The 25600-nt window shown below is 43.1% G+C and overlaps 1 protein-coding gene across 1 annotated transcript in view; it reads left to right on the forward strand.

Moving 5' to 3' along the window:
* The window catches only part of LOC139416207 (NACHT and WD repeat domain-containing protein 2-like), an 84484-nt gene that overhangs the window by 49671 nt on the left and 9213 nt on the right, over positions 1-25600 (forward strand). Inside the window, exons 4-7 of the mRNA XM_071164606.1 lie at positions 2320-2436; positions 15739-15942; positions 18406-18556; positions 24624-25213. Coding sequence (XP_071020707.1) covers positions 2320-2436; positions 15739-15942; positions 18406-18556; positions 24624-25213 — 1062 coding nt within the window. The remainder of the gene's footprint in view (positions 1-2319; positions 2437-15738; positions 15943-18405; positions 18557-24623; positions 25214-25600) is intronic.

A 25600-nucleotide genomic window follows, 5' to 3' on the forward strand; every position in this document is an offset into this window, starting at 1 on the left:
ATGTCAAATTGCCTATCAGAAGCTTCTAAAGCCATTACGTCATTTTCTGGAATTTTCCAAGCTGTTTAAAGGCACAGTCAACTTAGTGTATGTAAACTTCTGACCCATTGGAATTGTGATGCAGTGAAATAAAGTGAAATATTTTTTTTGTAAACAATTGTTGGAAAATTACTTGTCATGCACAAAGTAGTGATCCTAACCGACTTGCCAAAACTATAATTTGTTCACAAGAAATGTATGGAGTGGTTGAAAAATGAGTTTTAATGACTCCAACCTAAGTGTCTGTAAACTTCGGACTTCAACTGTATATATGCAGTATTCTTAATCCATTCCTTACTTAGATTTACGTGTATTTTGGGTATATGTCCTGAAAATGTTAGATATTACTTGTTAGATATTACTGCACTGTCGGAGGTAGAATCACTAGCATTTCGCTACACCCTCAATAACATCTGCTAAACACGTGTATGTGACCAATACATTTGATTTTATTAGATTAATCACGAGCGAACAACCCTCATACCTCTTACTCATTGTTAAGTGCAAAGTACATGGTGTGCCCATACTGCCCTATGAATGCATGCCAACAGAGGGAACCCTGGGAAATGTAGGCCAACAAGAAGGAACCCAGTGTCAAATGAGGGAATCATGGGAAATATAGGCCACAGACAGAACACAGGGTCAAAAGATGGTACCATAGGAAATGTAGGCCAACAGGGAAAAAAGACGGCACCACGGGAAATTTAGACCAACAGAGGAAACCCAGGGCCAAAAGCGGGCACCAGTGGAAATGTAGGCAAACAGAGGGATCCCAGGAATCCAGCAGGCTCTCAGAGGCTGGGTTTGTACTGCTTCTAACATGCTGACCACACATACATGTTATTCAAACATTGCACCCACACTACTCGCTCACCTCAGCGAGCGTCAGTGTAGCCAGGCACTAAAATAGAAATAGGTTCTATTTGTGATGCTCAACGCGCTGCAGAGTCCGGCCTCTTCCATCTATTCATTGTTTTTTAAGAGCATTTACCCACGTCCCATCTCCTCATTGGTGTTTAGGAGCATATACCCACATGGGTGATTGAAAGATGAACTGACATCCACACTCCAGTCGGTTGTAGTAATGCACCGTAAAGTTGGTTGCTAACCACCATATAAAGTCCAAAGAAGTAAAAAAGAAGCCAGAGGAAGGAGGAGAGATGACGAGAAAGGAATTCGGTTTACCGATTTATCTGTGGATTAATTGTCAGAGTAGAGGACCTTGTGCATTTCAGGTAAAATAACAACACAATGTTTATATCCCAGGACAAATTAGCTAGCAACAGCAAGCTAGCTAGCTTTTCGACCTGTCACCAAATTAATATAATTTGTTCCGAGGTTTTGATATTTCAACTTGCGTGTCCTGATCGTGTCTGTTGTGGGGGTACAAAATCTACATGCGCACTCAGGCACATGCACGTGTCTGGTTTGGTCAGCATGTAAGTGGCGGCAACAGCTTGGCCACAATCGTTTATGTGGTCCTCCCTCATTCTCTCCATCCAGAGGAGATTTCCCCCGTTGCGTGTTTGCACTCAGAATTCTCTGCGCCGGCGACACTGATTTTGACAAATGTGTCTTGGGAGATTGCCCATGGCAGAGCACACACACACAGAGACATACACACACCCTTGAGCACACATACCCTAGTGGGTTTCGTATGCCTTCTGTCAGCTTTCCATTCCGCATGTCCTCCTGGGTGACAGAGTTGAATCTCAGGCATGGGGAGAGTATTTGAGAGCCAATTGGGCGCTGTTCTGTTTGTGTATGTGTATGTGCGTGTGTACGTGTATGTGAGTATGTATGTGTGTGTCAGAGGCCCTAATCAGTTCAGGGGTAATTTACTAATCCTCTGGTGTGACACAAATAGTGGCTAACAGATCTCTGTCAGGTTTCGAGTGGTGAACCTCTTGCTTTTTCTGTGCTCTAACTCTACTGTTCTCTATGTCTCACGTCAACATAGGAGATTAGCAACCTTTGCACTCAATGTTCACGATGGAGTGGAAACACCTAGCTATTCTTTTCACTCTTCTTCTATTGGCCTGTTCATGTGCAATATGATGGTCTGAATCTGATTGTGAGCTGCATGTCTATGTGAACCTGATCTACACTATAAATGTGGTGAAAACAAAGCAAAACCCCGGTCCAAATGATTACTGGTACTTGCCAAAGAGAACTATCTAGGATCTAAGTCCAAGTACCTTGTGAACGGGACACTGAATTCATACTGTATATGTAATGTACAGATTATTTATGTGATGTATTACAATCTCTCCTCTGCAGGTGGTAGACCTGTACTGGGGGGTGGACCCAGAGGAGTGGGACAGTCCGGACCTGCAGCGTCTGAGGATGAAGCTACTAGAGGAGTGCCTCCAGACCTCCGCAGGTCCATGTTTTGTTGTGGGTATAATAAGCACTTTATAAGCATTATAAGCCTTTATAAGCCTTCATATAATAGGACTGTCCATTACACCCTGCTGAGAATTAAATTGTACTATTGTGGTGACGTGACATTAATGTGATGACTGTTATTTATCGAATAATTACCTACTATGTTTAATTGTTACTATATTAAATTAATCATGTAGCAAATAACTCCTTAGGAATTTGTGGCACAACAGGAGAAGTTATTTAACGAGTTACCATCTCCCGAATTAACTCAAGAATATATACAGCTGAAGTCGGAAGTTTACATAAACCTTAACCAAATACATTTAAACTCAGTTTTTCACAATTCCTGACATTTAATCCTAGTAAAAATTCCCTGTCTTAGGTCAGTTAGATTTACCACTTTATTTTAAGAATGTATAATGTCAGAATAATAGTAAAGGGAATCATTTATTTCAACTTTTATTTCACATTCCTAGTGGGTCAGAAGGTTACATACACTCAATTGGTATTTAGTAGCATTGCATAGTCCCTCCTGCAGCAAAGCAAACCCACACTGCCACCCCCGTGCATCATGGTTGGGATGGTGTTCTTCGGCTTGCAAGCCTCCCCCTTTTCCTCCAAACATAACGATGGTCATTATGGCCAAACAGTTCTATTCTTGTTTCATCAGACCAGAGAACATTTCTCCAAAAAGTACGATCTTTGTCCCCATGTGCAGTTGCAAACCGTAGTATGGCTTTTTTATGGCGGTTTTGGAGCAGTGGCTTCTTCCTTTCTGAGCGGCCTTTCAGGCTATGTGAATATAGGACTGGTTTTACTGTGGATATGGATACTTTTGTACCTGTTTATCCCAGCATCTTCACAAGGTCCTTTGCTGTTGTTCTCGGATTGATTTGCTCTTTTTGCACCAAAGTACGTTCATCTCTAGGAGACAGAACGCGTCTCCTTCCTAAGCGGTATAACGGCTGCGTGGTCCAATGGTATTTAAACTTACATACTATTGTTTGTACAGATGAACGTGGTACCTTCAGGCATTTGGAAATTGCTCCCAAGGATGAACCAGACTTGTGGAGGTCTGCAATTTTTTTTCTGAGGTCTTGGCTTATTTCTTTTGATTTTCCCATGATGTCACGCAAAGAGGCACTGAGTTTGAAGGTAGGCCTTGAAATACATCCACAGATTCACCTCCAATTGACTCAAATGATGTCAAGTTGCCTATTAGAAGCTTCGAAAGCCATGACATAATTTGGGGGAATTTTCCAAGCTGTTTAAAGGCAGTCAACTTAGTGCATGTAAACTTCTGACCCACTGGAATTGTGATACAGTGAATTATAAGTAAATTATATGTCTGGAAACAATTGTTGGAAAAATTACTTGTGTCATGCACATAGTAGATGTCCTAATCGACTTGCCAAAACTATAGTTTGTTAACAAGAAATTTGTGGAGTGGTTGAAAAACGAGTTTTAATGACTCCAATCTAAGTGTATGTAAACTTCCGACTTCAACAGTAAATGTGAGTAAGTGATTTTGATGGGAGGGATGCGATTGTAATTAGGGTCAAAGATCAGAGAGAGAGAGAGGTGGTAGGATAGTGGATAGGGGCCTTGCCCCAGTGGCTCTTTCTGTCTACCTTTTTACCCCTTCTATTTTAATTTACATATCTCATATCTTCACCTCTCTGCCTCTACAACCACTCTGTCTCTATCATCTTCCCCTTTCCCTCATCTATCTCTCTCTCTTTCTGTTCTCTCTATTTCTCTCTCTCCCTCTCCTTGCCCCTCTACATCTCTCTATCACTCCATCTCTGCTTTCTTCCATCTTCCCCTCCCTCTCTCTGTTTGATATTTTTCCCTCTGCCCCCTCTCAAATTGTAATAGCCACCAAGGTAAGGGGTTGAGATGATGCTTTTACCAGAGATGAGTCTCTTCTTCAGAAATGAAAAGTCCTGTGTGGCTCTCTGCATGCATTAATATCAACCCAGGATGATCTGTTTAACCACTTTATCCCTGGCTGAACCTGACCAATAACAGACACACACACTCATGAATACACACAGTGGAGTGTATGCACACACGGAAACACACACATGTGCATGCGCATGCATGCATGCACACATACGCACACAAGGTCAGACACACACATAGCATCCCTAGGAAGCCCAGTCATAAGATAAGGAGTGTGTGGGTGGAAGGGAATATAAAAAGGCCTCTCTGTATGTGCTGGAGAGGGGGCTCTGTATGTGCTGGAGAGGAGGCCTTTAATCATAGGATAGAATAGATACACAGCTCACACACACATACATTTGACAGCTTGCCCTGTGGATGTGCTATTGCAATCACCCGACTTTTAGTGAAAATTACAGTTATTTCTTAGCTCTGGTTTTTCCCAGGTGGCTCAATAACTGTGTTGAGAGGCCTAACTTCTTAGCTTGAAGAAGTACTGTGTACACATAAAGCACTCACACAAACACCAGCAGTGTGTAACACACACACACATACACACACACACACACACACACGCATGCACGTACAGGCAATCTGCCTCTCTGCAGTTGAATTTTTTAGGATGTATTAGAACCCTCTCTCAGTTAACGGTTTATCATCACGAGTGGGAATACCAATTTAGATCAGTGTGTCTACTCTAAGGACCCAGCCCTGCCCTAGCTTCTACTTTCACATAGAGGGAGAGATACATTTATAGATATGAAAGCTTGACAGATGTTGTCCCTTGGTTCTTGTGATAATGTTGCCGAGAGCCATATTTTCAATTTTCTGAAGTGACAGACTGATACACTTTCTTTGATCAGTGGCAGACGTGTAGTCAGAGAGGAAGTTGACAGTTCTGGTTTGGGTTTGTCGACCAAGAATGAAGGGTTTTGGGTGGATTCTCCTTGTGTTTACTTTGAGTCAGATAAGTGAAAAGCTGATGACCTAAAAACTGCTAGATGAGTGGAGTTCGAGAATAGAATATGTTGTGATGACTGTATTTTGGGATACAGTATGTACACATGTTATTATGCAGGAGCTCACGCTATAATACACAACTCTATACACACACGCTCTACCTGACACACACACAGACACACTAACACACACACACAAACACACTTTCTTTCTCACTCACACAAACTGAGGTGTCCAAATCCCGCCACAAAAGGAAAACCAGAACAGACACATCTAACCCTCCACTGTCTCCCAGCTCCATGACTCACAGATCCACGCCCCACCTCCTTCCCCAGTCTTTCCCACTGCCTCCCTCCCAGGCTGAGCTGCGGTGTCCCCCAGTGTCCCTGTTAGCCAGCACAGCCCCGGAGGTCTCCCTCCTGCCTGTCCACATGGCGGTGGGAGTCACTTCAAAGCCTGTACTCTAACTGTCACTGCACTGTCACGGCTCAGAGGAGGGATGATGGAATTGGGGGATGCATATAGAGGAAAGAAAGGGGGGATGGGGATACTTGAGGGATGTTACAGAGGCTCCTTGGTGACATGGTTGAGAGAGAGAGAGAGAGAGAGAGAGAGAGAGAGAGAGGGAAAGAGAGAGAGAGAGAGAGAGAGAGACATCTTCACCAGCTATACAGAGTCCCCCCAACACACCATTTCTCCTGAAACATTTCCACACTTTTTATCATTCTATAGTACTCAAACTAAACCCTAAGGCGCGCAGAGACCATCCCATTAAACAATAGTAAAGGGTCTGTTATCCCCCCACCTTTGACCCTGTTCCTCCTCGTTAGCCAAATAGCCAACTTCGCCTGAGCAAACACAAAATTCAACAAAACGCATTTGGCCTTCTCTTTAATCGAATACCTGTATCCCATTATAAACATCCCAACAGTAAAAACCACCCCCAACCTCTCACACAGACATTCCAAAAGAGACATTAATGGCATTAACCTGGTGCACACAGAAAACACATGGACACCCCTGCCTGATTTCCGGTTCAACCTGTGCCAACCAGCTGTTAGTGGCCAGGGCTCCATGAAGAACCCTCCACTGAAGGTCCCCTGACTTCTTTGGTACTGGGGGTTTGTAGAGCCGCATCCATCTAAAACACACCATACTCTCCGCCCCCTATACCTCCTGCCACTGACGTGCCTTCACTCCTGTTAGGCTCCTAATGTTCCTATCCTTAACGCAGAGGTTGTAGAGGGCTTTTCCTCCCACCCCTTCAAACCCCCCCAGGTTCGGAATGTTAAAATCGAACAAGTCCTCCAGACCCCCTTGCCAGTCTCCAGTCTCTGCCGTCACTTGTAGTGGCGGAAACATTGGTGGCCCCTGCCCCTTTGGCCGCTCAAACACCCCCTTACCGGCTCAGACAGCCCCCTTACCAGCAGCCTAAGAGACGTTATTCCTGTTTGTTGTGCCAAGACTTCCGGGGTTTTCCACCCCTCCTCTCCCAGCAGTCTCAGGTCACCCAGCCTTTGTAAACCCGCCGCCATCAGATGCCTCTGCAGGGTGGCCGACTGAACTGATCTCAAAGGGATGGCTGGGTTGTTGAAGAGTCTCCTCCCACACCCACACCCACAGCCCTTTCTCAACCCCCTTCTCGTGTGGGCCTTAGCAGCTGCCAGGTCCTCAGCACTGCAGAGTAAAAATCTGCTGTACTCAGCCTCTCCAGCTTCATGAGGGAACAGCTGCCGGTCCAACCCTAATCCACCAGCTCTCCTCAGCAACGCGCATGCTGGTTGCATCCAGCCACCATCAATCAGTATGGTACAGCAGTCTCTGCACCGCCTTTAGTCGGAAAGCAGCCATCCTGCTCTCCGGTTCTACCAGGCCCTGTCCTCCTTCGTGGACGGTGATGTACAACACTGCCGCCCTCAGCCAGTGATGGCCCTACCAGAAAAAGTCCACCAGCTTGCATTGCCGGTCTGCGAGCAGACGGGGGGTTGAGGACAGGTTCATGACTCTCACCAGGTTCATGACTCTCCAGCACACTCCCTGCAGTCTCCTGTGTAGCATCCTTGTCTATTGCCCTGTCTCACCCAGACTGGCCTACTGAGCCCCCCTCCCTCCTTAACCATACATGACGCCCCAGCATACAACAGTTTCACACAGGTCAAAAAACTCTTCCCAATACCCCATATACTCATAAACAGATCAATATTGTTAACAAGTTTATAATACCCTTATTCTCGCTGCCAACATTCCCTCCAGCATTCCCACCACATCCACAGACCCCTGTCCCCGAATACTGTTCTTTCGGGTCTTTCATATTGCTAATTTTGCTGCCCCAAACACAAAATGAAGCAACACAACTACACCCGTTTGACTAAACCTGTACTTTGGCCCAAATATATACAGTTGGGAAGAGAAAACCTCTCCCAATGCTGAGAACCAATTAGTGATCAGCTCAATCATCCCAACCAACCTGGGACACTGTAAAAACAAATGTGTCAGAGTTTCAGACTCAGCACAGAATGGACACCCCTCCCCAACAGTAGGATCCAGGTGTACCAGATACATATTGGTGGCTATAGCTCAATGTATTATCCTCCATTGGAGGTCAGCTGTCCTCTTATCAATAGGCAGTTTGTATAATAATCGCCAACAGCCTTTTGGGGAGGCACCTGGACCAAGCACACCCGCCCACCTTGCCGATTTTACCCCTTCCGGGGAAGAGGCATGGGAGACCTTTACACATATTCTGTACATGGCCTTCTCCTTGAACTCCCCCAGCTCCGGGGTATCGAAGGAAAGCAGCATCCCCACATCCTCCTCGAATGCCCCCGCTGCAGCGATCAGAATTGGAAGTATCAGTCGCATACTGCAGATGAAGCACTGGCAAGGAGTCACAGACCTCAGCAACGACCTTCCTCAGTAGGCGAGATGATCGGATCCCGGTCTTTCTCCCAGCTCCTCCAACGATCTATTCCTGTTCCGCATCAGATGACCCAGCTTGGTACACCCCACGCCTGATGGGCATGAACGTAGGCTAGCTGAACCCAGAACACGGGACTGGATGGCAGTGTTGTGAAAAAGAGGCTCTTCAAAAAGCCACATCCCTGGTGACGTGCAGGCCTTACGGGACTTGACAAGAACTCTCCAAGCCTGCATAACAGACTCATAAAATGGCAAATCACCCCCCCCCCCCCCCCCCCAGCTTTAAAAGGTGCTTGTCTGTGCTGCTTGAAGCCGGAAAGCCATGATCCTAGAGGACATGTCCACCAGGCCTTGCCCACACTCGTGCAGTGGCAGGTACAGGGCTGCAGCTTTAATCCAGTGTTGTCCAGACCAGAAGAAACTGGTATTTGGTATTTTAACTTCTCTAGGGTAGGGGGCAGCATTCGGAATTTTGGATGAAAAGCATGCCCAAATTAAACTGCCTGCTAATCGGGCCCAGAATATATTATAGGCATATAACTGATAGATTTGGATAGAAAACACTATAAAATTTCAAAAACTGTTAAAATAGTATCTGTGAGTATAACAGAACTGATTTGGCAGGCGAAAACCTGAGAAAAATCTATTCAGGAAGTAGTTTTTTTGTGTAGTTTTCTATTCAATGCCATGACAGTATCCATTGACTTAGGACCCAAATTGCATATCCTATGCCTTCCACTAGATATCAACAATCTTTAGAAATTGTTTCAGGTTTGTATTCTGAAAAATGAGGAAGTAAGATTAATCTGAATGAGTGGACCCTGCAGTGTCACAGAGCTTTTTCATGCGCGCGACCAGAGAGAGTGCCTTTCTTGTTTACCTTTTATATTGACGAGGTTATTGTCCGGTTGAAATATTATAGATAATTTCGGATAAAAACAACCTGAGGATTGAATATAAACATCTTTTGAGATGTTTCTATGAACTTTACGGATACAATTTGGATTTTGTCTGGCTGTTTTGACTGCGTTTGAGCCTGTGGATTACTGAAGAAAATGCACAAACAAAACTGAGGTTTTTGGATATAAAGAGACTTTATTGAACAAAAGGAACATTTATTGTGTAAATGAATGTCTTCTGAGTGCACCCATATGAAGATCATCAAAGGTAGGTGATTAATTTAATCTCTCTTTCTGACTTGTGTAACTCTTCTACTAGGCTGGTTACTGTTTGTAATGATTTGTCTGCTGGGCTTGATTGGATTCACAAGAAGTTGATCTTTAAACCTATGTAAAATACTTGTATGTTTTCAAGGGGGATGGGCTAGGCTCCCAGGTAGTGGAGGAGATGCCCACTACGAGTAATGGGGTTCAGGTGGGGCTAGTTTTCTAGGTAGTGGAGGAGATGCCTGGTAGGAGTGATGGGGTGCAAGTGGGGAGTGTTGAAAGGGATGTGGTAGAGGGGAATCAGGGGTTTGTGGCCTCAGTTGAGGAGGAGCAGGAGAAGGATATGGATATCTCTTTTGATATGATAGCAGCTTGTGAGGACTCAATTTACGATCTAGAGGAGGTAAATGGGTTTCTTGATCAAATTTTGGGGAAATCTGTCAAATTGGCAGATTATTTTGATGTTGATACATTTGTGAGGTCAGCTGTGATGTTACAGAAGACGGTGGTGTTAGATCAGCTGAGTGAGAAGAAGAGCTTTTGCTTGAGGAAATGTGTTACTGCTATTGCAGCAGCAAAGGGTGGTGGGAAACGTGGTCAGGTTAAGAGAAAAATAAAACAATGATGATGATCATGCCTCATGGTCTTTTTTCTCTTTGGTTTCTCTGTGGTTTCTTCTGCTTTTCCTTTCTCTTTTCTATATGGAGGTACTAAGGGTAGGTTCTCTCAATATTAATGGGGGAAGGGACAGGAATAAGAGGGCTTGGGTATTAGAAGTAATAAAACAAAAAAGGCTTTAATGTAGTTTTCCTACAAGAGACACATAGTGATGAGGAAAATTAGGTTGACTGGGGTGGCAGGTTTTATTGGTCAAGGCGGATGTTATGATTTTTAAATTATTTTGTATGTTTATGCTCCTAATGAGGGTACAGAATGTATTGTTGGTTTTGATAAAATAAAGGAAACCTTAAGACAGTGTGACCAAGAGGGGTGTATGGTTTTAGCCCCCCTGTTTAGTGGATTTTTACTGTTGATCGCACCATTGAAGAACCTTACCTTACCTGCGGTCAGCCACTTGCCTGATGCTAATATGAAGAATGGCATCAAAGTGGTTGTCATCAAACGTTCAACGTTATATAGATTTCTACCACTCTCTATGAAGTAGCACTTTATTGTGATTCTTCTGATAGATTATTCTAGTTCCATGACATCTTGATTCAGATTTTCCATGTATATTTGTTACCCCTCACAATGCAATGTTCAGCACAATGGAAAAGTTTGATAGAAAGCGATTTTATAGCCAGATGTATTCATTGATTTATGTGTCTCCTATAACAGTCTATCTTATTCAGTCTGTACTCCACACCTCAAATGCCAGAGTACATATAGACTTGAGTGAAACCCTCCCAAGCATGTGAGGGAAGAGCAGTGTAGCTAAAAATCACTTTTTTATCCCATTCTATGTCACTTTACAGAGTTAAGCTGGCTGTTAAGTGCAAGGAGACAAAGCTCTCCTTCCCAAACCTTTGGGCCGCCTTCTTGCCCCACCCTTCTCCCACCCTTCCGTTCTACTCCATCCCTCCCTCCCTCCCTCCCTCCAACCCTCATTCCCTCCATAAAAACACCAAAAGCTTCAGTCTGTCCACCTTGGTGCATTAATCTACAGTAGTTGTTGAGGTTCCAAACACGTAATGCTCTCATGATAAGGCAGGCAGGCTGGGTGATAAAGTTATCCAGAGAAACTGTAGCCAGGGACAGCAGGAGGGAGAGCTTTTATTTGTCATTTTTTATTTAGCCTTTATTTAAAAGTCAGTTAAGAACAAATTCTTATTTACAATGACAGCAAATTAACAGTGGGTTAACTGCCTTGTTCAGGGGCAGAATTACAGATTTTTACATTTCAGCTCGGTGATCTAGCAACCTTTCAGTTACTGGACAAACACACTAACCACTAGGCTACCTGCCACCCCTAGGAAGAAGATGGAGAAAGAGGGATGAGTGAGAAAGAGGGGAAGAGAGGGAAGGCTGTAGGAGAGAGTAAGGGAGAACATACAGTGCCTTCAGAAAGTATTCATACCCCTGGAATTATTCCACATTTTGTTGTGTTACAGGCTGAATTCTACATAGATTAAATATATTTTTTTTCTCATATTTTTTTCTCATCTACACACCATACCCCATAATGATAAAGTAAAAAGCATACTTTTAGAAATATTTGCACATTTATTGAAAATTAAATACAGAAATAGCTCATGTACATACAGTAAGTATTCACACCACTGAGTTAATACTTTGTAAAAGCACCGTTGGCAGCAATTACAGCTGTGAGTCTTTCTGTGTATGTCCAAAATTCTTCAAGCTCTGTCAAAATTGTTGTTGATCATTTCTTGACAACCATTTTCAGGTCTTGCCATAGATTTTCAAGAAGATTTAAGTCAAAACTGTAACTCGGTCACTCAGGAACATTTGCTGTCTTCTTGGTGAGCAACTCCAGCGTGGATTTGGCCTTCTGTTTAAGGTTATTGTCCTGCTGAAAGATGAATTGATCTCCCATTTTCTGTTTTTCCTCTAGGATTTTGCCTATGATTAGCTCCATTCCATTTCTATTTTTATCCTGAAAAATTCCTCATTTACAAATATACCCATAACATGATGCAACCACCACTATGCTTGAAAATATGGAGAGTGGTACTCAATAATGTGTTGTTTTGGATTTCCCCCAAACATAAAACTTAGTATTCAGGACAAAAAGTACATTTCTTTGCCACATTTTTGCAGTATTAGTTTAGTGCCTTGTTGCAAACAAAGATTAAATTAATTTTAGAATATATTTTATTCTGTACAGGTGTCACGTTCTTGATGTGCAGAATTTTATTTATGTCTTTGTTTTAGTATGGTCAGGGCGTAAGTTGGGTGGGTTGTCTATGTTCCGTTTTCTATGTTGTGTTTGCGTTTGGCCTGGTATGGTTCTCAATCAGAGGCAGGTGTCGTTAGTTGTCTCTGATTGAGAATCATATTTAGGTAGCCTTTTCCCACTTGTGTTTCGTGGGTGTTTATTTTCTGTTCTGTGTTTTATTTCACCGTTCAGGACTGTTCGTTTTTCGTTTTATTGTTTTTTGTTTCAGTGTTCACTTTTCGTATTAAAAATCAAGATGAACACTTACCACGCTGCACTTTGGTCCTCTCCTTCATACGACGACCGTTACAACAGGCTTCCTTCTTTTCACTCTGTCAATTAGGTTAGTATTGTGGAGTAACTACAATGTTGTTGATCCATCTTCAGTTTTATCCTATCACAGCCATTAAACTCTGTAACTATTTAAAGTCACCATTGGCCTCATGGTGAAATCCCTGATTGGTTTCCTTCCTCTCTGGCAACTGAGTTAGGAAGGACGCCTTTATCTTGGTAGTGACTGGGAGTATTTATACACCATCCAAAGTGTAATAAATAACTTCACCATGCTCAAACGGATATTCAATGTCTGTTTTTTTTTTTGCCAATAGTTGCCCTTTGCGAGGCATTGGAAAAACACCTTTGGTCTTAGTCATTGAAAAATCATGTTAAACACTAGTATTGTACTGTGAGTCCATGCAACTTGTTATGTGACTTGTAAAGCACATTTTTACTCCTTAAGTTATTTAGGCTTGCCACAACAACGGGGTTGAATACTTATTGACTCAAGACATTTCAGCTTTTCATTTTTAAATTATGCGTTACGGTGACATGTTTTCTTCTTTAATTTAATTAATTTTAAATTCAGGCTGTAGCACAACAAAATGTGGAAAAAAATCAAGGGTGTGAATACTTTCTGAAGCCAATGTACATAGAGATAGGTACAAGTGAGAGACAGCGAGGGAAGAGAGAGGGGGTCGGAGAAAGGGAGAGGGGATTGCATCTGGCATCTGTGCAAGTGTGTGTGACAGGACAGTACGTACATAAAGGGCCAACCCACATGAAAAAATACTATGGTATTCACTGTAGTGTTTGTGCGGACTTTGCTGTAGTATTCACTGTAGTGTTTTTGCAGACGTAACTGTAGTATTCACTGTAGTGTTTTTTGCAGACTTAACTGTAGTATTCACTGTATTGTTTTTGAGGACTAGAGTCTGCAAAAACACTACAGCAAATACCATAGTATATACTTTAGTGTACTGTAGTATTTATTTATAGCAAAAAATACTGTAGTAACATTAAACTGTAGTGTATATATATATATATATATATATAACTATAGTAATTAATGTAGTGTTTTTGCAGATTGCAGTATACTGTAGTTTTTATTGTAGTGTTTTTGTGGACTGTAATATATTGTAATATTTGCTGTAGTGTTTTTGCTGACATTGTATGTGTAAACTTGCTCTAATCTCTCTCACACATCAATCCACCCACACACCAATGACACAGACAGACAATTGCAGTCACTCACCCATCCTGTCCTTTTCTGCTGTCCCTGCAAGGCAAGCTGACAGAGACTTTGTCAGCAGCTCAGAGAATGACTCTCCCTCTCCTTCTATCTCAATCTCTCTCTTTCCATCTCTCTCACTCTGTCTAAGCTTAGTTCAGCTCTTTCCCAGATGTCTCCATCCCCCAATGACAAACTGATCTGCAGTTCCCACAAAAAGCTCTGCCGTAGTCTGGCTCTGTTAAAGAAAACAGCTGATGGAGGGTTTTGATTGGAACTGTCATTAGTTCCTAATAAGGAGAATGTATCTCATCTCACTCTGTTTTTTGAAACTTTCCATTCCCTTTAGGTCAGGGAGGTTGTTGTGATCTCGGTCAGCGTCTATGTACGACTGTCACTTTTTTTCATGTCTTGAAACAGCTGACATAACTCATCTCTCTCCCTCAGATCTCTTGCCAAGCAATTTCAGGGGAACTGCATCCATTTTGTTCAGCTGGCCCCGAATCGAAATTGGTTTGGGTAGAAAAAATAGCTAGCAAACCCTATTAATTTGTCTTTTGCTGTACCTCCAACTTGTTTCCCCAAGAAAAGACAGGACACAAACCCAAATACGGTACAAGCCACTAATTTGATCTTGGTCAGTTTTTTTCATCAAAAATACTTGATTGTACGATAAGTCACATATATTATAGACAACAATTAGAAAAGCCACTAATTTGATATCGATTTGTTTTTTTCTTCAAAAAGGCATTTGTCAGAGATAGAGCTGATCTTACACTATGCCAGGATCGCAAAGTCGCGTTCTGGCATTGATGTGCCTTTGCCGACGGCAGACTGACATCCTTTTTGCGTGAGAGAGTTCACAGTCATCCCTTCTCTCTACCCTGCGGGTATCAGTGTGTGGTTCCTGCTCATGTCATAGTACTGTAGTAGGGATCAGCTGGATATTTACTATGCTTTCCAGTGATGCTCTGCTTTTGCTCCCATTCTCCTCACATGCGTGTGATTCTGCACATCAAGCCTCGACTGGTAATTGTTCCTAATAATGGTAATAGAAATGAATTGGTCGTCGCTCAAAAAGAGATTGAGTGAAAGAATGAGTGTGCTAAGAAAGAGAATGAGCTCGTGCAGATTCTTTCAGTGTGATAGGCAAAGGAAGTAAGATTAAATAAAACATTGTTATTCTATCAAGCATGTGTGAGCAGTGTGGCTTTATATAATTTTGTATCCCTGGCCATACTATTATAGGGAGACCGTGGTGATCATCGTGATAATGGCGGTGTTGCTGTTGAAGATGATAATGATGAAGATTATGCTATTCATGACAAAAGTACACCTTTATTCTTTGGTTACTGGCCCAATGCTCTTAATCACCAAGCTGTCTTCCACTCTGTACCAACAGACATATCCATACTCCATTATTCCATTCCATACAATTATTTTACATTCAAAGCAGCTAACCACACACTGACAAAGACCACAGACAAATTAATAGCAAATAAAATACATTTCTGATACACTCAGCACTTCGCCATGACCATTTACTTTGCCCAGTTGTTTGCCTTTCAGTCTAGCCGTGTACTGTGAATTCACATTCTAAAAGGAAGAAAAGAAAACAGAAAAAATTATGAACTCTAAGCCTCGGGTGACAGAGCAGACCAGTACACACAAGACACACTAATGAAATGCTGTCATTGTCTCCCTGTTTGCCTGGATGCCTTCACGGAATAAGCACTTCAAGGCAAACGGCTGTGCAGAAAGTCATAATCATACACTCAATCTCGGAGTATATTTGAGACTAACTATGAACCTTGAAACCAATGATAATAGAAAGTCAAGTGGTGATGATGATGACCGTTCTACCTCTCTCCATCTTTCTTTCCTCCTACCCTCATTCCTTGTTCTTTCCTTGCTCATAGGGGCTGGTGGGGGAGAAGTATGGCAGTATCCGCGTTCCAGGGGAAGTGGAAGCTCCAGAGTTTGAGAGGATCCTGGATGCGGCGGTGGAGGCGGGGCTAGACACACACATCCTGGAGGAGTGGTACTGCCGAGACGAGAATGCCGTGCCACCAGCCTACTACCTCAAACCCAAAGCCCAGATGTTGAAGAACTACCAGAACTCAGTAAGATTTGAACCATTCTACCTCAAACCCTGCCACACCAAACTCTACTACTTTAAACCCAAAGCCCAAACTACAAAAACTCAGTAAGATGAAACCTGAACCCTTCAGCCTTAAACCAATAGAACGTTATGCCAAGATCCTAACCCAGTTCTTCTGGAAAGGTAGTTGAGTGGGCTGTGGCCAGTTTCTCTTGGATCATGGCAAAGACTAAATGTGTAGGTTTCAGTTAGACAAGATACTGAAACATCCTTACGGAGAGCCAAAACTTTCTTCAGCATCATATTCACATTGGAATAGAGAACTTTTCTGCTGTGTTTTTGTCTAAGCCAACTGTTATGCTTGAACACATGTCCTTGGGTTCACAGTCACAAAAAGCTTTTTAAAGCAGCAGTAAAATGAGCTAGTAAAAGTCATTTGTCAACAACTCTCAAACCTTCTTTTATACAAAACTTTTAAACTTCAACTTTCTGCCTCCATTAGAATTTGTTGGCCTTGTGGAAAGTTTATGAGAGATAAAGATGTACCCTTTTTTTTCTTAAAAGACTCAAAAGCTTGGTAATCTTACTGTGAGTTGGGACTAGCAGTAAACATATCTGCAGATATCCTCCTATACATTTAACTACAGTGCTAGGCAAGTTAGTTTTAAGGTAAGCATATTACATATGCTGTAGTGGCTAGCTAAACATTTGTCTATACCTGTGTAACAGTCACCATGTAACTACAGCTGCTTTGTCTACCTAAATGTTAGTGCCTGTGTCACTGTATGCTAGGTTAGCATGCTGTGAAATCTAGCTAAACATTAGCGCTTTTGTCACTCAATGCAGCTCTTCCACTTGGATGGAGGTCGGAGGGAAATTAGAAAAACAGCAGGGTTGGCATCCTGGAATCTTCTCTCATGAATATCATTGACTTCCTCTCTCAAGGGATGTCTACTGTAGCTCTAGGGTATTAGACACAAAAACAAACACAGTAGGATCAGCAGGTATAGATTGCATTTCCACTATAGTGTGTCTCTGTGGTCCAATTCAGCTTGTGGAGATAATGCACTATATTGCATCGGTTTGCCTTTGACCTAAACAACTCCAACAGTTTCCACTATTTACCAACTCAACTTTCTTCCTTTTGCCAACTTCTGTAGGTCTCTGGCTTTGTTAAGACTACCATCCAAAACCAACACCAATAGCTTACCAATTGAGATAGCTATGTATTCTTTAATCTACTATATACACTACATAACAAGGAGGATGTGGACACCTGCATGTCGAACACCTCATTCCAAATGTATGGGAATTAATATGGAGTTGGTCCCCCCTTTGCTTCTATAACAGCCTTGACTCTTCTGGGAAGGCATTCCACTATTGCATTCCAACATTGCTGTGGGGACTTGCTTCTATTCAGCCACAAGTGCATTAGTGAGGTCAGGCACTGATGTTGAATTTCCAATTCATCCCAAAGGTGTTCTATGGAGTTGAGGTCAGGGCTCTGTGCAGGCCAGTCAAGTTCTTCCACACCGATCTCAACAAACTGTTTCTGTATGGACTTCACTTTGTGCACGGTGGCATTGTCATGCTGAAACGGGACAGGGCTTTCCCCAAACTTTTGCCACAAAGTTGGAAGCACAGAATCATCTAAAATGTCATTGTATGCTGTAGTGTTAAGATGTCCCTTCACTGGAACTAAGGGGCCTAGCCAAACCACAAAAAACAGCCCCAGACCATGATTCCTCCTTCACCAAACTTTCAGTTGGAACTATGGATTCAGGCAAGTAGCCGTTCTCCTGGCATCTGACAAACCCAGATTCGTCCGTCGGACTGCCAGATGGTGAAGCGTGATTCATCACTCCAGAGAACGCATTTCCACTGCTTCAGAGTCAGCTAGCTTTACACCACTCCAGCCGACACTTTGTATTGCACATGGTGATATAAGGCTTGTGTGTGGCTGCTAGGCCATGGAAACCCTTTTCATGTAGGTCCCAACGAACAGTTCTTGTTATGACGTTGCTTCAAGAGGCAGTTTGGAACTCAGTAGTGAATGTGGCAACCGAGGACAGAGGATGTCTACGCGCTTCAGTACACGGCAATCCTGTTCTGTGAGCTTGTGTGGCCTACCACTTCGCAGCCGAGCTGTTTTTGCTCCTAGACGTCTCCAATTCTCAATAACAGCACATACAGTTGACCGGGGTAGCTCTAACAGGGCCGAAATTTGACGAACTGTCTTGTTGGAAAGGTGGAAGCTTATTATAGTGTCATGTTGAAAGTCACTGAGCTCTTCAGTAAGGCCATTCTACTGCCAACGTTTGTCTATAGAGATTGCATGGCTGTGTGTAACGAATGTGGCTGAAATAGCCGAATCCACTAATTTGAAAATGTGTCCATATACTTCTGTATAGTGTATGTTCAAAAAAGTGGAACTGTGTGCCAATTTCAATATTATAAACTCCCTTACTCTCCCTCTCTTCTACAGATGGAGTCGAGTAGTGCAGCCAAGATGAAGAACGACAAGGCGTGGAGGAACGTGTCTGAGGAGATCAAGAGGATCTTCCGTAGGTCTGTCCTGCAGCTCCAGGAGAAGGGCACCATGAAGCCCCCTCAAGCCAAGAAATTCCTCTGCTCTGGTATGTAGGCTACTCCTGTCTTCTTTTCTTCTCCTTCTTCTGTGTTTATTCAATGTTCTTCTTCATCTGTTTTCTTCTTAGCTTTTTTCCTTCTTCTTCTTCTACTAGGGTGTTGTATCTTGTGTTATTCAGTTCTGTGGTGTTCTCTTCTTTACATAATAATGTTTATTGAGCTGTACTGTATAACCAATATATGTTTGTTGGGTCCATTAATTGTGCGGAGAACATTTAACTGGGGGAGTAGTTCTCAGGCTTTAGTTAAATCAGTTAAGTAATTATTATGATTCTTTTATGGCAGTAATCAGTTTTCCTCATGAGCCAATGTGAATGTACCATCAGAGCATCTTCGGTTTAAAGAAAAATACAGATAAGCCTTCTCATACAGCCCAGATATAACAATAAACAGATTTATCTGAATATTCATTGTCACCCTCTGTTTACAATTTAAATCATGTATGGTCTAGAGTGCTCCAAAAGTCTTCCAAATTGGGTCTAATTGGACTAAAAGTCACTATATTTGGGTTAATCTAATAAGCACTGATCTAATTGGGCACTATCATTTTGGGGGGCTCCCGAGTGGCACAGCAGTTTAAGGCACTGCATCTCAGTGCTTGATGCGTCACTACAGACCCTGGTTTGATTCCAGGCTGTATCACAACCAGCTGTGATTGGGAGTCCCATAAGGCGGTGCACAATTGGCCCAGCATCTTCCGGCGGGGGTAGGCCGTCATTGTAAATAAGAAATTGTTCTTAACTGACTTGCCTAGTTAAATAAAACTTTAAAATTTTACTTCTAAAAATATCATCCATTCTGAAGATGAGATAAAAATAAGTATATTCCAGGTATCTGCAAGGTGTTTCTCTGGCATCTCTCTGTAACCTTTTTTGATTGATATACTGTGCAAGGTTTCTTGAATTTTGTGGGACATTGTCATCATGGGTTCCCGCTCGGTTTCTTTGTAGGCCAGGCATTTGTACCTAGAGAGAAAGCAGCAACACAGCTCGTGGCAGTCTACTTTTTAATAAATATATGGGGAGTTTCGAAGTTGTTTCTAACTATTTTCCCCTGCTGAGCCATATACGCTGTGGACATTATAAATTCACACAAAGTCATTTCACCAAATCAAATCTTATTTGTCACATGAATACAACAGGTGTCGATCTTACAGTGAAATGCTTACTTACAAGCCCTTAACCAACAATGCTTTAAAAAACATGCTAAGGAAAAATTTAGAAGAAAAACTAATTATAATAATTAAACAGCAGCAGTAAAATAACAATAGCGAGGCTATTTACAGTCGTGGCCGAAAGTTTTGAGATTGACACAAATATTAATTTCCACAAAGTTTGCTGCTTCAGTGTCTTTAGATATTTTTTGTCAGATGTTACTATGGAATACTGAAGTATAATTACAAGCATTTCATAAGTGTCAAAGGCTTTTATTGACAATTACATGAAGTTGATGCAAAGAGTCAATATTTGCGGTGTAGACACTAGAATGACAGATTTGTACCTTGTCAGCTCGGGGGTTTGAACTTGCAACCTTCCGGTTACTATTCCAACGCTCTAACCACTAGGCTACCCTGCCGCCCCGGTCCTGCAGCTGAATCAACTTTAGGAGACGGTCCTGGCACTTCCTGGACTTTCTTGGGTATCCTGAAGCCTTCTTCACAACAACTGAAACGCTCTCTTTGAAGTTCTTGATGATCCGATAAATGGTTGATTTAGGTGGAATCTTACTGGCAGCAAAATCCTTGCCTGTGAAGCCCCTTTGTGCAAAGCAATGATGATGGCATGTGTTTCCTTGCAGGTAACCACGGTTCACAGAGGAAGAACAAAGATTCCAAGCACCACCCTCCTTTTGAAGCTTCCAGTCTGTTTTTCGAACTCAATCAGCTTGACAGAGTGTTCTCCAGCCTTGTCCTCGTCAACACTCACACCTGTGTTAACGAGAGAATCACTGACATGATGTCAGCTGGTCCTTTTGTGGCAGGGCTGAAATACAGTGGAAATGTTTTTGGGGGATTCAGTTATTTGCATGGCAAAAAGGGACACTGCAATTAATTCCAATTCATCCGATCACTCTTCATAACATTCTGGAGTATATGCAAATTGCCATAATACTAACTGAGGCAGCAGACTTTGTGAAAATTAATATTTGTGTCATTCTCAAAACTTTTGACCACAAAGGTACCAGTACAGAGTCAATGTGCCGGGGCACCGGTTAGTTGAGGTATTTGAGGTAATTATGTACATGTAGGTAGAGTTAAGTGACCATGCATAGATAATAAACAGAGAGAAGCAGCAGCATAAAAGAGGGGTCTGGATAGCCTTTTGATTAGCTGTTCATGAGTCTTATGACTTGGGGAGGAAGCTGTTAAGAAGCCTTTTTGATCTAGATTTGGCGCTCCGGTACCGCTTGCCATGTGGTAGAAGAGAGAGCAGTCTATGACTAGGGTGGCTGGAGTCATTGACAATGTTTAGTGCCTTCCTCTGACACCGCCTGTTATAGAGGTCCTGGATGGCGGGAAGCTTGGCCCCAGTGATGTACTGGACCGTACACACTGCCCTCTGTAGGGCCTTGCGGTCTGGGGTCGAGCAGTTTCCATACCAGGCAGTGATGCAACCAGTGATGTTCTCGATGGTGCAGCTGTAGAAGCTTTTGAGGATCTGAGGATCCATGCCAAATCTTTTCAGTCTCCTGATGGGGGATTTGTCGTGCCCTCTTCACGGCTATCTTAGTGTGTTTGGACCATGACAGTTTGTTGGTGATGTGGACATCAAGGAACTTGAAGTTCTCAACATGCTCCACTTCAGCCCGGTCGATGAGAATGGGGGCATGCTCGGTCCTCCTTTTCCTGCAGACCACAATCATTTAGTTTGTCTTGATCACGTTGAAGGAGAGGTTTTTGTCCTGACACAACACAGCCAGATCTCTGACCTCCTCCCTATAGGCTGTCTCATCGTTGTTGGTGATCAGGCCTACCGCTGTTGTGTCATTGGCAAACTTGATGATGGTGTTGGATTCGTGCCTGGTCATGCAGTCATGAGTGAACAGGGAGTACAGGAGGGACTGAGCACACACCACAGGGGCCCCCCTGTTGAGGATCAGTGTGGCAGATGTGTTGTTACCTACCCTTACCACCTGGGGGTGGCCCATCAGGATGTCCAGGATCCATTTGCAGAGGGAGGTGTTTAGTCCCAGGGTCCTTAGCTTAGTGATGAGCTTTGAGGGCACTATGGTGTTGAACGCTGAGCTATAATCAATGAATAGCATTCTCACATACAGTAGGTGTTCCTTTTGTCCAGGTAGGAAAGGGCAGTGTTGAGTGCAATAGAGATTGCATCATCTGTGGATCTGTATGCATCTGTATGGGCGGTATGCAAATTGGAGTGGGTCTAGGGTTTCTGGGATAATGGTGTTTATGTGAGCCATGACCAGTCTTTCAAAGCACTTCATGTCTACAGACATGAGTGCTACAGGTCAGTAGTCATTTAGGAAGGTTACTTTAGTGTTCTTTGGCACGGGGACTATGGTGGTCAGTTTGATACATGTTGGTATTACAGACTCAGTCAGGGACAGGTTGAAAATGTCAGTGAAGACGCTTGCCAGTTGGTCAGCGCATGCTCGGAATGCACGTCCTGGTAATCCGTCTGGCCCTGCAGCCTTGTAAATGTTGACCTGTTTAAAGGTCTTACTCACATTGTCTATGGAGAGCGTGATCACACAGTCATCCAGAACAACTGATGCTCTCATGCGTGCTTCAGTGTTACTTGCCTCAAAATGAGCATAGGAGTAATTTAGCTTGTCTGGTAGCCTCGTGTCACTGGTCAGCTCATGGCTGTGCTTCCCTTTGTAGTCTGTAACAGTGTGCAAGCCCTGCCACATCCGACGAGCATCAGAGCCGGTGTAGTATGATTCAATCTTCGTCCTGTATTGATGCTTTGCCTGTTTGATGGATCGTCGGAGGGCATAACGGGATTTCTTATAAACTTCCAGGTTAGAGTCCCGCTCCTTTAAAGCGGCAGCTCTACCATTTAGCTCAGTGCGATGTTGACTGTAATCCATGGCTTCTGGTTGTGGTATGTACATACGGTCACTGTGGGGACGACGTCATCAATGCACTTATTGATGAAGCCAGTGACTGATGTGGTGTACTCCCCAATGCCATCGTAAGAATTGCGGAACATATTCCAGTCTGTGCTAGCAAAACAGTCCTGTAGTTTAGTATCTGCTTCATCTCATCACTTTCTTATTGACCCAGTCACTGATGCCTGCTTAGTTTTTGTTTGTAAGTAGGAATCAGGAGGACAGAATTATGGTCAGATTTGAAAAATGGAGGGCAAGGGAGAGCTTTGTACATGCCTCTGTGTGTGGAGTAAAGGTGGTCTAGAGATTTTTTCCCTCTGGTTGCACATTTAACATGTTAGTAGAAATTATGAAAAACTGATTTGAGTTTTCCTGCATTAATGTCCCCGGCCACTAGGATTGCCGCCTCTGAATGAGCATTTTCCTGTTTACTTATGGCCGTATACAGCTCATTGAGTGCAGTCTTAGTGTCAGCATCGGTTTGTGGGGGTATGTAGACAGCTTCGAAATTTACAGATGAAAACTCTCTTGGTAAATATTGTGGTCTAGAGCTTATCATGAGATACTCCATCTCAGGTGAGCAAAACCTTGAGACTTCCTTAGATATCATGCAGCAGCTGCTGTTTACAAATATACATAGACCTCCACACCTTGTCTTACCAAAGGCCGCTGTTCTATCCTGCCGAAAAAGCTTAAAACACGCCAGCTGTATGTTATTCATGTCGTTGTTCAGTCATGACTTGGTGAAACATAAGATATTACAGTTTTTAATGTTCTGTTGGTAGGATATATGTGATCGTAGTTCGTCTATTTTTATTATCGATTGATTGTAAGTTGGCTAATATGACCGCTGGTAAAGGTAGATTACCCTCTCGGTGACTGATCCTAACAAGGCACCCGGATCTTTGTCCACGATACCTCAGTCTCATTCTCCTGCGAATGACAGGGATGAGGGCCTTGCCGTGCGTCTTAAGTAACTCCTTCCCGTCCAACTCGTTGAAAAAAAAGAATCTCCAGTAGTCAGATTTCTATGTTTGATTCGTTCAAAGGAATAGCCAAGGCTTTTATGTAGCCTAAGTAAAAATACATTCAGTATGCCAGTTATTGACTAAACCAAGCTTCAAACAACATTTCCATGCACTCACTTCTCTTCCCCTCCAGCCGCTCTCCCCTTCTTTTCTCTCCATTGCTTCTATAGCACGCTGCAGTGTGTTCGATACCACACAGAAGATGCTGGCAGAGTTTCAGTACACTAATAGAAAAAAGGGTTCCAAAACGGTTATTCGGCTGTCCCCATAGGATAACCCTTTTAGGATCGAACCATTTTTAGTTTTAGGTAGAACCCTTTTGGATTTCATGTAGAACTCTGTGGAAAGGGTTGTATATGGAACCCAAAAGGGTTCTATTTGGAAGCGTAAGGGTTCTTCAAAGGGTTCTCCTATGGGGACAGCCAAAGAACCCTTTAAGGTTCTAGATAACAAGTTTTCTCAGTATAGAGCTGGCTCTTTAGGGGTCTGTGATAAGGCTGCAATGCTGATTTATGTGATTGTATCAACCATGTTTCTTCTTAATAACAAGGCATAGTGGAAACTAACTAAATCTAATCACAGTCTAAAGACAGGCTAAAAAAGACTACCAGAATCTGTGCAGCTTTACTAAAAGATTTGCAAACCTCAAAATGTGTCTGTTTTGAAGACAAGCGTCGGAGCACGCAACAGCACCCAGTGCTTGCATTTTCAAGTTACTTTGAAAAGGGGTAGGCATGTTAGTAGCCTGGCTACTTCAGGGACACATTTTCAAATAACTTTGACCAATATTAGGACTCCAAATCATCTGTGGGTTTTATATAATGGCATTGGAAGCGCAAGGTTAGCCTAACTCCTCAGAAACATTATATAGCAAATGTCTTTATGGACAAAACTTTCAAACTTTGGATTGATTGATTGATTGTATGTTTGTTTTTCTACCATTTTTCAGCCTTGGAGGATGAACTGGACTTCGCCTTGGGTAAACAAACGCCAGCCTTCCTCAAGAAGTGTGTCTGCTACATCCGCAAGATCTCCAACTTCGACCGACATGCCAAGCTCCCGGAGATGGCCAAGTACATGGACATCGTCATCGCTGAGGACCGCGTCATGCGTAACCAGGAAGCCTACGAACGTCTCTTAAAAGTGCGGGATGAGTTTATCCCAACAGTGGTGGCCTCGTCAAACCTCCGCGTCTACTCCTCTGTGACGCACTGCGATATGAAGTTAGGCTACTCCCAAGAGGTGGAGAGCCACTACGTTGAAGGCTTGTGTAAACAGTTCTACGAGGATATGGTGGACATCATCCAGGCCACGGTCCAGCAGAACTTTGACACAGAGACGGACCCCCTGTACGATGAGATCCTCCAGCACCTGTCCCTGTGTAAGAACTTCTCCTCGTTCTACGATTATAAGAGCGAGACACTGGACCTGGTGCAGGAGTATCTGCTACCGTCTAAGGAGAGTAGGATGAGCCCTCTGGTTGTTTACGGCGGGCCATGCACGGGGAAGACACTGCTGCTAGCAGAGGTGGCCAAACAGGTGAGAGTCATGCCAATGTACCGTGGGGAGTGGACTTTTGGTCTTTCGGACTTAATGGGACTTCCTGGTTTAGATAAATGTTTATTAAAAAATAAAACGATGGCTTTAGCTAGCGCAACAAACATTCATTCTCTCTGTGTTTGTCTGTGTGAGTGTGTCCATCTGTGTGTGTGCCTCCTTCTGTGTGCGAGAGTATGCAAGTGTGTGCGTGTGCTCGCTACACATGCATTATCCATCTGTATGTGTTTGTTTGCTACATGTGAGTCCTATGTTTGTGTATGCATGGATGTGTGCCTGTATCGCTGTGTGCCCATACGTGTGTGTGTGTCAAGTCAGTGTTCACTCACTGGCCTGTCTGTTGCTGGGCCATCTGGCTGTTCAACCAGT

The sequence above is a fragment of the Oncorhynchus clarkii genome, chromosome 9 (genome assembly GCF_045791955.1).
Source record: "Oncorhynchus clarkii lewisi isolate Uvic-CL-2024 chromosome 9, UVic_Ocla_1.0, whole genome shotgun sequence".
NCBI lineage: Eukaryota > Metazoa > Chordata > Actinopteri > Salmoniformes > Salmonidae > Oncorhynchus > Oncorhynchus clarkii.